A 14420-nucleotide genomic window follows, 5' to 3' on the forward strand; every position below is an offset into this window, starting at 1 on the left:
ACATAATTGTAGGCTTAATTAGAACATTAAACAAAGTGTGGCACAAAAAACTCGAACCTACTCTATATTATGAACAACTTCTATAGCTAGCTTTCACAGAAAATGAGCGTTTCCTTTCAGAAAAACAAGACGCTCTGCATTTATCGGCGACAGCCGGTTGCGCGTGTGAGAACGGATGTCTCCAGCGGTGCTGAAAAGTCGTTCACTGGGTACAGAGGTTGGTGGTGGGCAGAGATAAACTTTGGCCGTTTTTGACAGCAGTGGAAAGCGCTGCTGATTGCCTCTCCACCACTGAAGCGGGTCTTCGGTTAGAGGAATCAGTGGCTCGCTGTAAAAAACGCTGACCTCTGTTTCGGCGCTCAGTGTGGCTGTCTCACACTCGGTGTTGCTGCGGAACAGATCGTCCCAGTTGCTCCAGATACCTGAACAGTGTCGTTTCGCTCGGCCTGTCGCCCCCTCTGTCTCAGCCTGGTCAGATGGCGCTAGCCTCGCACGCGAGTCTTGATCTGATTCGGATATGCGGGAGACAGCCTCCTGCACAAGTAACTTTGATCGGCACTGGAGTGTGTCATTCATCCAAAATTTGGTTTTATATCTCGGATCAAGACTTGTTGCCACAATGAACGCAGCGTTGCCCTCAAGTCCCTCAAATCTGTCTCGCAGGGACGTCAGCATGCGCTCTTTCATCTGTTTAATTCCACTGCTGTCGGTTTCATTGTGAATGAAGCGCTTCAGCATCATCACAGCTGGCAGGACTGTTGATATGCATGCATTTTCTGCACTTATTTCCCTTGTCAACTCCTCGAAAGGCCTGAGCACACTGAGCACATCTTCCATCAGAGTCCACCTCTGAGCATGAATATGTTGCATGCTCTCCGTCTCTGACACATAGAGGTTTATGGCACGCTTCTGTTCCACCAAGCGATTGCACATCAGATAGGTAGAATTCCACCGTGTCACTACGTCCTGGATTAATAGGTGATGTGGTAGCCCCAACTCCTGCTGAAGAGCTGACAGCCTTGATTTCGCGCTTGAAGAGTGTTTAAAGTGGCCTACTGTTTTCCTGCCCAGTGCGAGCATGTCAGAGATACTTTTTTGGGATAGAAGGCTTTCGTGTATGCACAGCTGGAGCGTGTGTGCGAAGCAGCCAGCACTGGGAATGCCAGCTTCGGACATGGCTTTGCGCATATTCGCAGCGTTGTCCCTCAGGACCAGGTGACATTTGTTGACAGGTATGTCCCACGCTTTCATAATGCCTTGCAGTGCGTTTGCGATGTTAATAGCTGTGTGTCTTCCATCGAATGCCTCGCATTGTAGGATAGCAGTCACGCGGTTGAAATGATCATCAATCCAATGTGATGTTACGCTCAAATATGACTGAGTGGTGTATTCGCAAGTCCATGTGTCACATGTAAATGAAAAGGCCTGCGCTTCCTTGACATGCGCTCGTATACGGGAAGCTACCGTTTCATACATTTCAGGAATTATTTTATCAGCAAAGAAACGCCGTGAGGGGAGTTTGTAACGAGGCTCAAGCAATTGCACTAGCTCGGTGAACCCAGTGTCTTCCACAATGCTGTATGGTTGCAAATCAACAGCTATCATTTTACCGATTGCGGCATGTATGGCATTGGCTTTTGGGTTGTCTGAAGCCCACGGTTTGTTTGGTTCAGGGCTAGTGAAGTTGGTAATAGTGGTCTGAGTACCACTCTGTGACTGTGCTGCTGTGGTACCTGTAGCCTCACTGACGTTAGACTCGGCCTTGCACAACTCATACTCCGTTGGATGCTTTGCACGGAGATGTTTAAACAGCGGAGATGTTGAGTAGTGTCTAGTGTCTTTACCTCCACGAGCCAAATTTGTACTGCAAAGCTTGCATATCGCGCGACTTGAATCTCCCTCTTTCAGTTCAAAGTACTGCCATACAGCACTTTTTCGGCTCAATGCATCCATTTCTGCCGACGACTGCTAGCACAATGGAGGTTATCTTCTTTAAACATTTAACGACGTAATCACGTTGTGCGTACGTGCTGTAGGATCCGGTCCGGTTGGGGCACCGGGTCCGGCAGTAACCGGACCTCGTCAAAAACGCCACTATCCGGCAAAACCGGACCCCGGATCCTGGATCCGGTGCATCCCTACAAAATATGCACCACCAGCAGACGGGCGGTGTTACAAACAGATTGCTATATTGACATATTTAATAAAACATGCAGCTGCATTGCAATATAAATTTTAGTTGTGAAGTGAACAAATATCTTTCCTGAGTGTTTCTCGTGACCTCGCCTCTATTCAGAAATAAAAGGTACGTTAACAGGGGTCAGAAAGTCAACAAGGCTGTCTGTGTTTTCCCTCTGTGGAAAATCACTCTCCCTGCAGATGATGTGATTATTTGTCACTGACAGACAACCAAATTTACTTTGCACAGCATTCCCCAAAGTAGAAGAACAAGACACCCTTAACATACCAGATCCTGTCAGTGGGTGGGGGGGGGATGTTGACAGCCAGCATTCCTCGGAGCTCCTGCACCTCCACAGTGAGCAGGAGAGGCGTGTTCGACACTTCCTCCATCTTCTTTTTGATGAACTCCGTCTCTGTGGCCTTCTGGAAGTATTTGGACTTTGTGATCTTGTCCACGAAGCGCATGATCTTGCTGGGTTTGTGACCTCCAACCAAACTGCATTAAATAAAAGAGGGTACATTCATTTAATTAGGGTTACATTAACTGGAGCAACACGCAAAAATATAATCGACATTTTTATTTCTATATTTAACAAAATGTTTTCATGTCTGCCTAAAAGGTGGACAGTACTGAAATTAAAATCATTTCTACTTATTTGTAGTTTATTTTGTTAGGCCTACTGGAAGATCTATTTCAAAGTTTAGTTTTAACATTTAAAAAAACAAACTTTTATGCTTAATTTTCCTTCTGACATTGTCATAGGAATATATTTTCTCAATTCTTTGACTGTAAATAAATAAATAAATAAAGGGGATATGAATTTTAAGAATTGGTCCAGTAGTATTAGTGTATCATTCGATGTATTTGTGACAATGCACATGTCAGTGAAATGTACATTCAGAAGTTCATTCTATGCATTAAATAACTCAAGATATCTAAATAATAATTTAATGCATGATCAATGTCATAAGAAGTTCCGTGTGGCTAGATGACATCAACAGAAATGTGAGGAGAGCAGGGAAAAGATGTGTGTATTGAAGGAGCTTAGTGTCATATAAAATATGTTCAATGTCATGACTGATTTCTACACTGTGGAAGAGACAATTTATTTCATATGGAGACCGCTGTGAGGGACACTTTGTTGGAATCAATAACAAAAATATCAGTTGTATATCTCTGTCAGTGCCTTTCCACTTGGATGTTATCAATAGTGTTCCCCAGCATTCAGAAAACACTGAAAAATTGCGTCCAGGTTTGAAAATACCAACATTATGGGAGCACAGAGAAAGATACACACTAAACTCTCACCCCTCTGCTCCAGCTGAGTCATTGGAGAACTCCGAAGAGTCTTCCTCATCCGAAGAGCCGGCGCTGGACGATTCTTCATCACTGTCAGCCAGGCAGTACGTCCGGGGCCTGCATCTGAAACACCAACGGATTACAATAAACACACATTCACGCTGTCCTGCTCTTTCTCTTTGTACCTATTGTACTGTGCAAACAAAACAACAAACACATGAGAATCAGAGAGGGACATGAGTGTTTCATAAGGAGGTTCAGAGAAGACTGGATTCATCAAATGATGTGGACAACTGGTTGACATTTTGCTTTGTTGTAGACCATATGCTAATTTGTGTTTTTGGAATACTGCAGTTTTAAAGTAGTTGCAATGCCTCCAGCATAGGGCTAGGCAATGTATGGCTATTATAAGAGATACGTAACGAGAGACTAGATAGGGTCTTAGATTTTGGATCTTAATATCTTAAGTGTTTTCCTTTCCTGGTTTGAAGGCTGCATGACAGTAAATTTATGTCATTTTTTTTTAATTCAACAAACTGTAAGCTGTTTTATTTTTAACCACATAACGGATGATATTTGATCAAAATCCTGGATTACGATTTTCTTCATGTGGCCCAGCCCAGCTTCCTAAACATAGTTCGGTTGGGTCCCTCTACATTAGTTAACTCTTTACTGGTAATATGCAAGACATTTTTGACACACACTGTCTACATTGTCTACTTAGTCGATGGCAACTAAAATGAATGAGCATCATGATGTCCTATGTGTGCATATCCTGCTTCCATGAGCACAGCTAATGATGCCCCTCTGGAATCATCAATGTTCTGAGAGAGAACGCAGTAAAGAGGTAAAAGTAAAACAAATATTGCCTCTAACAGAGGATCTTTTGCAGTGTTATCATTTCTCAGATGTGATCTAAAGTGAAAGTGATTCTTAAGTGGTTTGCTGAGGACTGGTATCTCACTTTTCATTCATAGCCATGAGAGGTACCTAGTGTACATGCACACTGTATTTACTAGTTGCACCAATAGAAACTGCATTACAGGTCTTTGCCGAATTTACCCTGACATATTTTAACGAATTCTGTTCCTCCTCATTGCTGAAAATAGATCTGGGAAAGCAGATGAAGGCACGAGACATGAATCCCAAATGAGAGGGTGGTAGCATGAAATGAGACAACCCCAAGACTATAGACAAACAAAAATGAGAGAATGAGGGATGAAAGGATGAAATCACTGTGGGAAATCAAGCAGCACTCACCAAGAGCAGAAACATCCGATTAACAGCCGCATAAAGGTGGAATCCAGATAGAGAGGCAACAGAAAGGAGACAATATATAAAGGCAGCAGGATATAGAATACTGAGGGAGAGCCTCACAGAGACATTTACACGTTTTAGTGTGAATCAGAGGGGAAAGGTATTTTAATCCAACTGAAAATGTGAAATGTATTGTCTCACCCCTCTTTCCCAGATTCCCCCAAGCGGACACTTTCTCCCTCCTTGCCGAGGCGGATCAGGTTCATCTTGGTTTCCAGGGTCATTAGAAAGGAGCCACTGTAGGACAGCTCAAGGTCAAACCATAGACCTGAAGGGAAATAGGGGGTTATTAGAAAAAGTGATCTGAGAGAAAATTCAAGAAGTGAAAGTGTGAAGTGAAAGATATACACCAGTAAACAGATCACTGTCATGTTAATATATCTACACACAAGCACAGTCATGATTAGGGATGGGAGGATATATAATTCATCATAGATTGCAGTCATTGATAAAATTGCGAATATCCTCATATATGTACGGTGGCCGACAGGTGCTTACACGCTATAAAAGGCCCAAAACAATTACATTTGAGAAACGCTCTGCAGTTTCAAAAATGACGCAAATATAAAAACACAAATGTGCCAAACTTGACAACACATGCACAGACGGGAGCGCATTTTTGGCATTCGGTGATTATAAAGTTGCCGAACTGTCACTGAAAACGTTCCTAAAATTTAAGTTTAAGCGGCTTATTTTAACAATGTGATCACATGATTCCTTTCCAATATTATTGCAGACCTGCTGTAAGCTAGCTAGCTGACCTAGTCAGTTCAAATATACTGATAAAACACTTACTATTATGAAACAGACTAACTGTGCCAACAGTGACAGTTGGCCAACTATATAACCCCCAAACATCAACAAGCACTCCAGTCCCAGCTGGGATTTCAGACTTTTTTTTTTATTTGCATGTGTTTTGTCACATTTTAGTTTTTAAATATTTGCATTTGTTTTTAAAACTGCAGCGAGTTTCTCCTAATGGAATTGTTTTGGGTTGTTGTAGCGCCTTTGAACCAGTCGGCCACCGTACATATGTCACTTAAACAAGCTGTCACCATGGTAGAGAAGTGATAGCCTGGTCCTAGCAGACTCTCGTACTACATTTCATTTGTACAGAGTCTGGCCGCTCTCCATCCACAAGTGTTTTTTACTTGAAGTACTCTGTTGAAGTTTAAAACTATTGGATCTGCCCTAACCAATCGCTAACGTTTGGTCGTGACGCATGTCATGCACTACAACTCAAACTCACGCACAACCTCAATGTCATCGTTCTCAGCCACTCCCTCTGTTCCATGATTGGACCAGGTAAAGATTGGCCGGATAAAAACCCGCGAATATACCGAAAACCCAGACGGACTACTGAAGGGAAATGACAATTGAGCGGAAGTACGTAGGAGAGCGGAGCCAGGCTAGAGAAGTGAAACATTGAGGCTGATCTATCATATAGATTAAGGACTTTCACAATGTTTTGTTTGGTTAAAATCTTGATATTGATAATCACAAATTAAAAGATCTGTGATGCAGTAAAAATATTGTCAAGCAATTTGTAAAGTGAGTATATTTCTGTGAGTATAAAGGTAAAAAATCGAAGAGAAAGCACAAACGTGGTTTGCTAGTGTTCAACCACAGACAATGGTGAATTTGGTCCGCTACAATCTCATCTTAAAATACTATCATATCGTCCAACTCTGTTCACGAGTCAAGAGACAGAAAAGCTAGATGAAGATGGCTCTGAGTTTTAAGAACAGACTCCTCGGCACAGGGAGCACCCCAGCCCTCGTTTGTCCTCCCTGCCTGTTAAATCTCTCCATCTTTCTTTCCCTTTGTTTCTCCACCTCTAGATGCCTTCCGAGCTGTCTTTCTGCGGCACCACTCTTCCCTCAAAGCATCACAAAGGAGGGGACTTCAACATATATTATTGTGTTGATCCCATAGAAGGAGAGATCACAAGCTCCTTTGAACAGTGAAACAGTTGGAGAGAGCGCAGTCTTACCCTCTAGCCTCAGCTTGATATCAGCAGGGGGGCACTGGCTGCATAAACAGGGTTCTCCCTCTATCCTTTTACCTCTGCTCCCAGAATGTGGATTATACGAAATTTTCCAAATCCTCAATCGATGTTTTCGTGAGGGAAGTTATGTTTCTTTTTCTTTGTTTCTTTCTCTCTGTCTCTCTCTGGTTACAACACAGGATCACACGTTATTGTCTACAATGTCCAACATCTAATCATGACCTTGGGTGTGGCTTCTTTTTAGACCAGTAGAAGGCAGCAGAGGATGACTGATGAGCAGGAAAGATGAGTGCAGTGAGGGGTGAGAGAGTTAGAGGATGATGCCCATTAAAGAGGCTCTATTATGCTCATCTTCGGGATCATATTTATATTTATTGTCTCTACTGGGACATGTCTCCATGCTTTAATGTTCAAAAAGCTCTTTATTTTTCTCATACCGCCTGTGCTGCAGCACCTCTCACTCTTTTTCTCGTAAGGTCTCCCTTTCTGTTTAGTTGCTTGTTAGCAGACCCTACACACGATAGCAGAGCGAACAGGTACAGGAGGCGTAGAGCGAGGAGATCGTTGTCCACTAGTTAATTGATCCCGGGATGGCGTCGTGCTCGCGGACGGATCAGACAAAAAAAACCCAAAAACTAAATGGGTTCGCCAAATATACTTTTGGCGAACCCGACCGTTAATACACCTGGGCGGTCCGCCCAAGTAAAGTCTATGTGTGGGAAACGGGAGTGGGTGGAAGAGAAACTCCCTCTGGACGGAACACAGGGATTTCCGCCTTAGCAGACCATTTACATGCACATAAAAAGCTTTAAAATACACAAGACAAAAACCCAAACAACTAAAAGATTCAAGATTCAAAGGATTGTTGTCATGACATATGTATGAAAAACTTAGAGCGCTGGTTCGTCAACAGTGCCAAAGTCTGAGAGAAGCAAGCAACATGACAGCCATCCACGGCGCCATCTTACTTCTATATAATAATGGGCCCTTTTAAGACTAAACCACAACAAATTGCACTCGTCTGCAACCAAAACACACATGCATGTATGCAATGGAAAAGTCAATGAAGTGTGACATTAAGTGCAGTCCTTAGAGTTTAAAATAGCTCTCCTGACAAGAGTAGACATGGGCCAGGTACAGAAAGGAAAAAAGGAAAGAGTTTGATGAGAAAGGATGTAAGCTTTGTACAGTCTACGAAAGAATACATTTGAGAACTTTCAAGGAACCAAAGACCCAAATAGATAATTACTTCATACACACAGATATTATTGGAAAGTCTCAATTTGTTGCTGTTCATATCAACTTTGATTAGGTTTTGTACACAAGGATTCTTAAATGCTTAGCTAGCTCCGGTGTTGTCGTCAGGAGACCACAAATAAATATAGCAATGGGATAGTTTCATTTCAATAATTTAAAGATTTGTTGTTTACATGGCTGATTGTATATATGAAACACCGGATTATGTTGAAAATCATCCACTACTTTAAGAAGTATGCATATTCTCAACCTTGAAAATATAATAAAGCCTTTTTGAAAAGCTCAAGGGTATGAACCAACTCTGAATGTATTACGGAAATACAAAAAAGGGACAAATAAAACCAAAACCTGGGGCCTTTAGAACAGGGGTGTCCAAACCTTTTTCACCGAGGGCCACAATCAGACAAACATACCAAGGGCTGGGACACTTACTAGAGGTGAGGTATATTGCCTCATAAGTTAGCTAAATCAATCAAATATAGGTCAATTATTGTTGATACTTGAAAACCCTTTAAGCCTACACCATAGCTCTCCATAGTGTTTCATTTATTTTGTGAGCAGCTTAACCCCTAAAACTGAATCTTCAGATTCCTTATAATAAGAGGAACTAGGAAGGGTATTTTTGAAGCTAAGCTACTTAGATTTGTTAGAGAAAATGTTTTCAACTTTCACATAATTTATTTGAAAAATGGGCTAATTAACACACACAATACTACTGTGAAATGTACAAGTACAATATAAGAAAAACTCAGGTTTCAGGTTGGGGCCATATTCCATTATACTTCGGAATTGGCTGAGGGCCGATATAAAATGTCCCGCGGGCCGCATTTGGACACCCCTGCTTGAGAAACAAGTCAGAGAAGGTTTAATAGAGCAAAATAAGTGAGGCAGTAAGACACAGTTACAAGTGGAAACCAAGAGGCATGGATTTCTTCGCCTGTCCTGGGGGGTGGATGGTAAGAGTGCCTGGCTGGGTCTAGGTTTATGCAGGGCACTGAGGTGTGTTAGATGTGGGAGACAAAAGAAGCTACAGTGCCTCCTTAACTGGGGTGAAGCCATACTGCGAAAACTCAGGAGTGTGTGTTAGCAGGTACTGTGAAGAAATGCCTTCCCTAATGCTGGAGGACTGCTTATATGCCTCCACAAATTAACAGTATTGGATGAGCGTAGGGCAGAGTACTCAAAATTGAAGAGCATGGACACTTCCTGAGCAGAAACGCACACACACACAGCTGGAGAAGCTCATCGCTCCATTGCACTCAGCACGCTTGTTCCAGGAAAGGACTCAGGTCACACACGGTGAAGGCAGAACTTGAGTCGCCTAGAAGATACAGCCACTGTAACACCAGTGGAAATCTCTCAAAAAAAGGGAACTAAACGGACCTTTTCCACTTACAGTTTTCAAACTTGCACTTCAAGTTAAAAGGCCATCGATTGTGGAGAAAAGGGCGGATAAACACAATACAGCGTATACGTCTGTTCACAGGGCATACACGCTGCACTGTATGGTACCACAATTATCAAACAAGGGGTGTTGTAACTTCTTCTTCACTCAGAAACAGCTATCACCATGTTGCGTGAACACTGAGCAATAACGAACAACTATTCTTCTTTGTAACTTTCATGTTGATCCACATTTTGACTTAAAGCTCAACGACTTCCCGACTGTGGAAACGGGACTAGTTCAAAGAAACAACGTCAATACCCCATCAGCCCTGACGGGGTGTGCGCTCTCCAAGTGCCATTGTTGTTTATCTTTGGTCCTTTGTTTTGGAGCATGTGCCTTTTTCCTGCTTTCTTTCACTTCCGAGAAAAATGTGGAAAACAGGGAAGCACTTTTCTGAGATTGACAATAAGTGATCTGGATCGATTTGCTGGCAATCAAAGCATTTGGCTGCACAACAATTTCCTGAATTAAAGTGCAATTAGAGCTGACAATCTATCCACATTGTGTTTGGTGCGGCTCTTGAGGTGTGTTTTGCCTGGATTGCTTCGAATAAAACCGTCTTAGTTAGAGATCAATTCTTGCTCTCATTATGGCGTTAGGCGAGTGGTAAGTGATACAAAAAAATGAGGCAGTGACTCACAGCAAACAGGAGGGAGGAAGAGAAAAAGTGAGACCAACAAGTGAGCGAGGACACAAAGAGGAAGATGCAATGAAAGAGAACACAAGAGGATCAGAGAAAGTTGGGAAGTGTACAGAGAACACGCCTGAAGAGAGAGAACTGTGACTCTGGCTGCATTTACACTGCAAGTCTTGATGGCCAGATCAGATTTGTTGCCTAAATCCAATTTCTTTTACCTTGTGGTTACACGTACTTTAATAATGTGACTCATATCTGATTCACGCGATTACACTTGCCCATCATCTGAAACATTGCGCATGCCAACTTGTAGTGTTTGATAAATGTTATGGTACACCAAGCGCTACTGCTGAGCCTCAGGAAGACTGTTTTATTTCGGTAGGTCCCTTTAATTTTGTTTTGGATCTCCTCCTCTCCCCAAAGCCCGATAAGACACGACATCTCCTCAAATGTCCACTGTCCTCTTATTCCCTCATCTTGCGGGTTTTCACCTCCTCCGTCATGTTCAGTCCACTAGCATTCATTAGCCTACCACGTGATTCACCTAATAGTGCGAAAAAAATAAGCTAAATCGTCGCAGATTTAATGATGTGTGGAACGCAATGTCTAAGAATATCCGATCTGCCTGCTTACACGGCGGTCTCATTGTCACATATCCTATTGGTATCTGATTTATTTCCACATATGAAGGAGGCCTGTATCCGATCTCAAAATATCCGAATGCATGCGTCCTTTTCCTATTTACATGGTCAAAGAACTTATCCGATCTGTGTCACATGAGAGCAAAAAATCGGAATTGGGTCACATTTAATGGACAGTATAAATGCAGCCTGAGTGTAGGAGAGAATGAAAAAAGCAATGCAGTGCAATTGAATGAAAAGCTGACGTGCAAAACTGATCAAAACAATCAGCTGGAAACTTCAACACTACCTGAATTTACATTTGCAGCACACAAATGTAAGGTCCCTCACAAAGCCAAGACCTCACATAGCTCAGCCTCGACTTATCAGATCTACAGACCAGAGGACCTGCTAAAGTGTTTAAGGCCTGAATGTATTGTACTCAGCTAAGACCTCACTAACCAATCAAGTTCTATTCCTGAAACAAATCCCTCTTATGAAGTGTTTTCCTGGATCTATAGTACAAAACACGATTGTAGCGGACATTTCTTGGTACTGATCTCACTGCTTTTGTAACAGCTGCAAATGTCAAGTAAACAACCGTTCCCTACTGAACTCTGTGCGGAGTTACAGTCAGTCAGAATGGCTAGTGGACGCTGTAAGAGGGGAAAGGTTTTCACTTCATTTAACATTTTAAGGAAGGCCTCCATGTAATAATCAAGTCACTTTAACCTTGGTACCAGTGCCTGACAGCTGAGTGTTTATAAATGCATGTTAGGCTCCAGTGTGATGCACTCACTTTGCCTCTGCTTCCTGAAATGAAGCAGTTACTGTTGTGATGGGCTATGGTTACACTAGAGCTCATTCATGAGGAGAACTTAAGCATATTTGTTTGCCATTTTATAATGTGTTTCTATTTCTTTATACTCTTAATGTGTTTTATTTTTGTAAAGCACTTTGAATTGCCTTGTGTTGAAAGGTGCTATTTAAATAAACTTGCCTTTACTATTGCTCTAACCGTAGGGGCTTAAATCTGAAGTCTTCTTCAGTATAAAATGCATTGCATTTTGTAAATGATGGTCCCATTTATCTTAAAGGTCCCCTATTATGCAAAATGCACTTTTTGCTGTCTTTTATAGATACATATGTGTCCCCGGTGTGTAAGGAGACTCACAAAGTGTCAGAAAATACAACCCTCTCTCTTTTCCTCCAAAAATGGGGGTACAAACGAGATGATCCAGATTTGCTGCCGATTATGACGTCATATCGGAAATGTGGACAGGCTTTACATTGAACTCCCTCGCTTGATGGGGTTTGGAACATAATATGGCGTTTAATCACGGCAGCGTTTAACTGAGTTTCTCCATTAGAAACTTCTCTCTTCAGACAGAGAGCTGCGCTCCAAAGGGGCGTGGCCAGCTTCAGCTCATTTGCATAATAATAATAATAATTATACATTTTATTTGGGGGGCGCCTTTCAAAGCACCCAAGGACACCTCACAGGGCATAGGGTAATATAGGGAGAGTTAAAACAGTGGACAGCCGGGGTAAAACAGGACAAACAACAGGAAATGGAGGTACAGTGAGAATGCCAGTTTGAATAGATGGGTTTTGAAAGTTTTTATGGAATCAGTCGGATATGTAGTGGCAGGGACTCCAGAGTCTGGGTGCTGAGGCGAGAGCTGGGGATGAACAGTAGTCCGACGGAGGAAGAGCGGAGGGTGCGGGAGGGGGGGTCCGTTATGTAGATCGGGCTAGGTTGGGGAGATCTTTATATGCGAGTAAAATGTTTGTAGTCAATACGGTATCGTACATGAAAGGGAAAGTCACAGAATCTGCACTTTCACAAACGGGGCTGAAACAGAGGGATAGCGGACATGCTAAAATGCATGATCTGGTATTTTGAGCAAAACACGTCAGAGACATGTGTTTTTTAATATATGTTTGAGACCTATAATATAGGCCATGAAAGAGCATAATAGGAGACCTTTAAAAAATACAGGGATTTTAGACCATTTACATGCACAAAAACTTATAGAACACACTACAGGAATGGGAAAACCCTAAAACGCCTAATAGGGCCTGTTTGGCACTGCATAATGTACTAATTGTTAATTTGATGATTTTTGGAAATAAAACTCAGAACTCTTGGATTTGTCCATGTGTAGGGAGGGGAAAAAATGTCAATGCCACACCATTAATTACATAAAGGACTTTCTGGTGTAAACAGATACCTTTAGAGATGTGATCTTATTTTTAAGGTCTTGCAAGTGTGGAATTTCTGCTTCTTTTTAAAGAGTGAATTCCTGTAAGCATGAGAAACTGTTCCATCTGGCCTACAGGAGAGTTGCAATTTTTTACAGATTTCAGAAAATGTCAGTGGAATGCAATTTGTTGAGTGTGTCTTAAATTGTACAATTCATTGTCCTATGTGGAACCATGCGTTTGTGTGTTTAGATGGCACACATGCACTTTAGCTAATGCACTGACTAACCAGTTTCCTAGGGGAAAACCAGACACTTGAAGGATTTGAGTGTGTACGCTTCTTTGCAGTGCATCCTGACAGACCCCAGCTAGCGTCGCCAGCTGTTATCTTGTTATCTTTAATGTGGACATAGCTAGTAGCGCTTATGTGTACTCTGTGGAAAAGCAAAGTCTGCACAGTGAATGGGGTCTTCCCAGAATGTACCAGACAGTGAGCATTACTGGCAAGACATGTGAGTATCTCTTTACATACAGCAGTGTGTGTCAATGTGTTTGTGTGTGAGTGTGTTAAACATTGATTTCTCTCTTGCCTCTGTAGTCAATGGAGGGTTTGGACGCCCCGAGGATTCTGGGAGTGGCCGAGCCCATGTCCAGTTCTGTCAGGGTTAGCTCATTCATGAAGTAAGGCAACTGAGGAAGACGAGAGAATAGAACTGAGCTGAGCACACTGGACATGAATAATACATCAGCAGAGTATGATACAACCAAATTGAAGGAAGTGGTTCATCACCATAAATCTGTCAAAGTGTATAGGATGCCAGCATGAAAAAAAAAGAAATGGACAATTAAATAAATACACTTCACCACACTAGTACTCATTTTGATTTTGAATTAATTATATTTAGTCAACCTTATCTAGATTTTTAAGTATAAATTAACGACAAATGTGCATTTAAGTCTTGTGCTGATCAAAGAAAACATGTTCTCCAGTCATTAGACTATTTTGGAAAAGGCTGGTTTATCTAGTCTATCCAAACCCTTTAATGAGAACACTCACTTTTGTTTTGTCCCCCAACAAAAGGTCTAGTTTTAAAACTAACCTTGAGCTATAGCCACATGATTTTGTGGACTGTCAAACAGACCATAACAAACAACCTTCTTCCTCGCTGTAAAGAAGTGATGGAAGTGAAGGACGAGGTTGTCCTGTCTTTCTCCCTCTGCATCTTTACTAAGTGTGAAGCTTTACAAAGATACACACTGACATTTAGAGAGCTTTCCTTGTGTGTGTATGCACGAGTGTTTTTCTTTCAGTGCACACTGTGGCTGCACCAATGAATCACAAAATGGATATGTGGATTAGAGAATTGAAGTTATTTGTTATGCAAAAATGGCCGAAAATGAATTTGCAAGCATCACAAATGTGGTGATTTTCTGCTTTTCTGTGTGTT

The 14420-nt window shown here is 42.0% G+C and overlaps 1 protein-coding gene across 2 annotated transcripts in view; it reads right to left on the minus strand.

The window, feature by feature from the left end:
- Nucleotides 1-14420, minus strand: part of LOC134864615 (testis-expressed protein 2-like) — a 44109-nt gene that overhangs the window by 4174 nt on the left and 25515 nt on the right. The window contains exons 8-11 of one of the 2 annotated variants that reach the window (XM_063883742.1): nucleotides 13563-13662; nucleotides 4940-5066; nucleotides 3491-3598; nucleotides 2468-2677 (exon numbers count right to left, since the gene is read on the minus strand). In XM_063883742.1, coding sequence (XP_063739812.1) covers nucleotides 2468-2677; nucleotides 3491-3598; nucleotides 4940-5066; nucleotides 13563-13662 — 545 coding nt within the window. Of the gene's footprint in view, nucleotides 1-2467; nucleotides 2678-3490; nucleotides 3605-4939; nucleotides 5067-13562; nucleotides 13663-14420 lie in introns of both variants that reach the window. The other variant, XM_063883741.1, reaches the window with a different exon arrangement.

The sequence above is a fragment of the Eleginops maclovinus genome, chromosome 5 (assembly GCF_036324505.1).
Source record: "Eleginops maclovinus isolate JMC-PN-2008 ecotype Puerto Natales chromosome 5, JC_Emac_rtc_rv5, whole genome shotgun sequence".
NCBI classification, from domain to species: domain Eukaryota; kingdom Metazoa; phylum Chordata; class Actinopteri; order Perciformes; family Eleginopidae; genus Eleginops; species Eleginops maclovinus.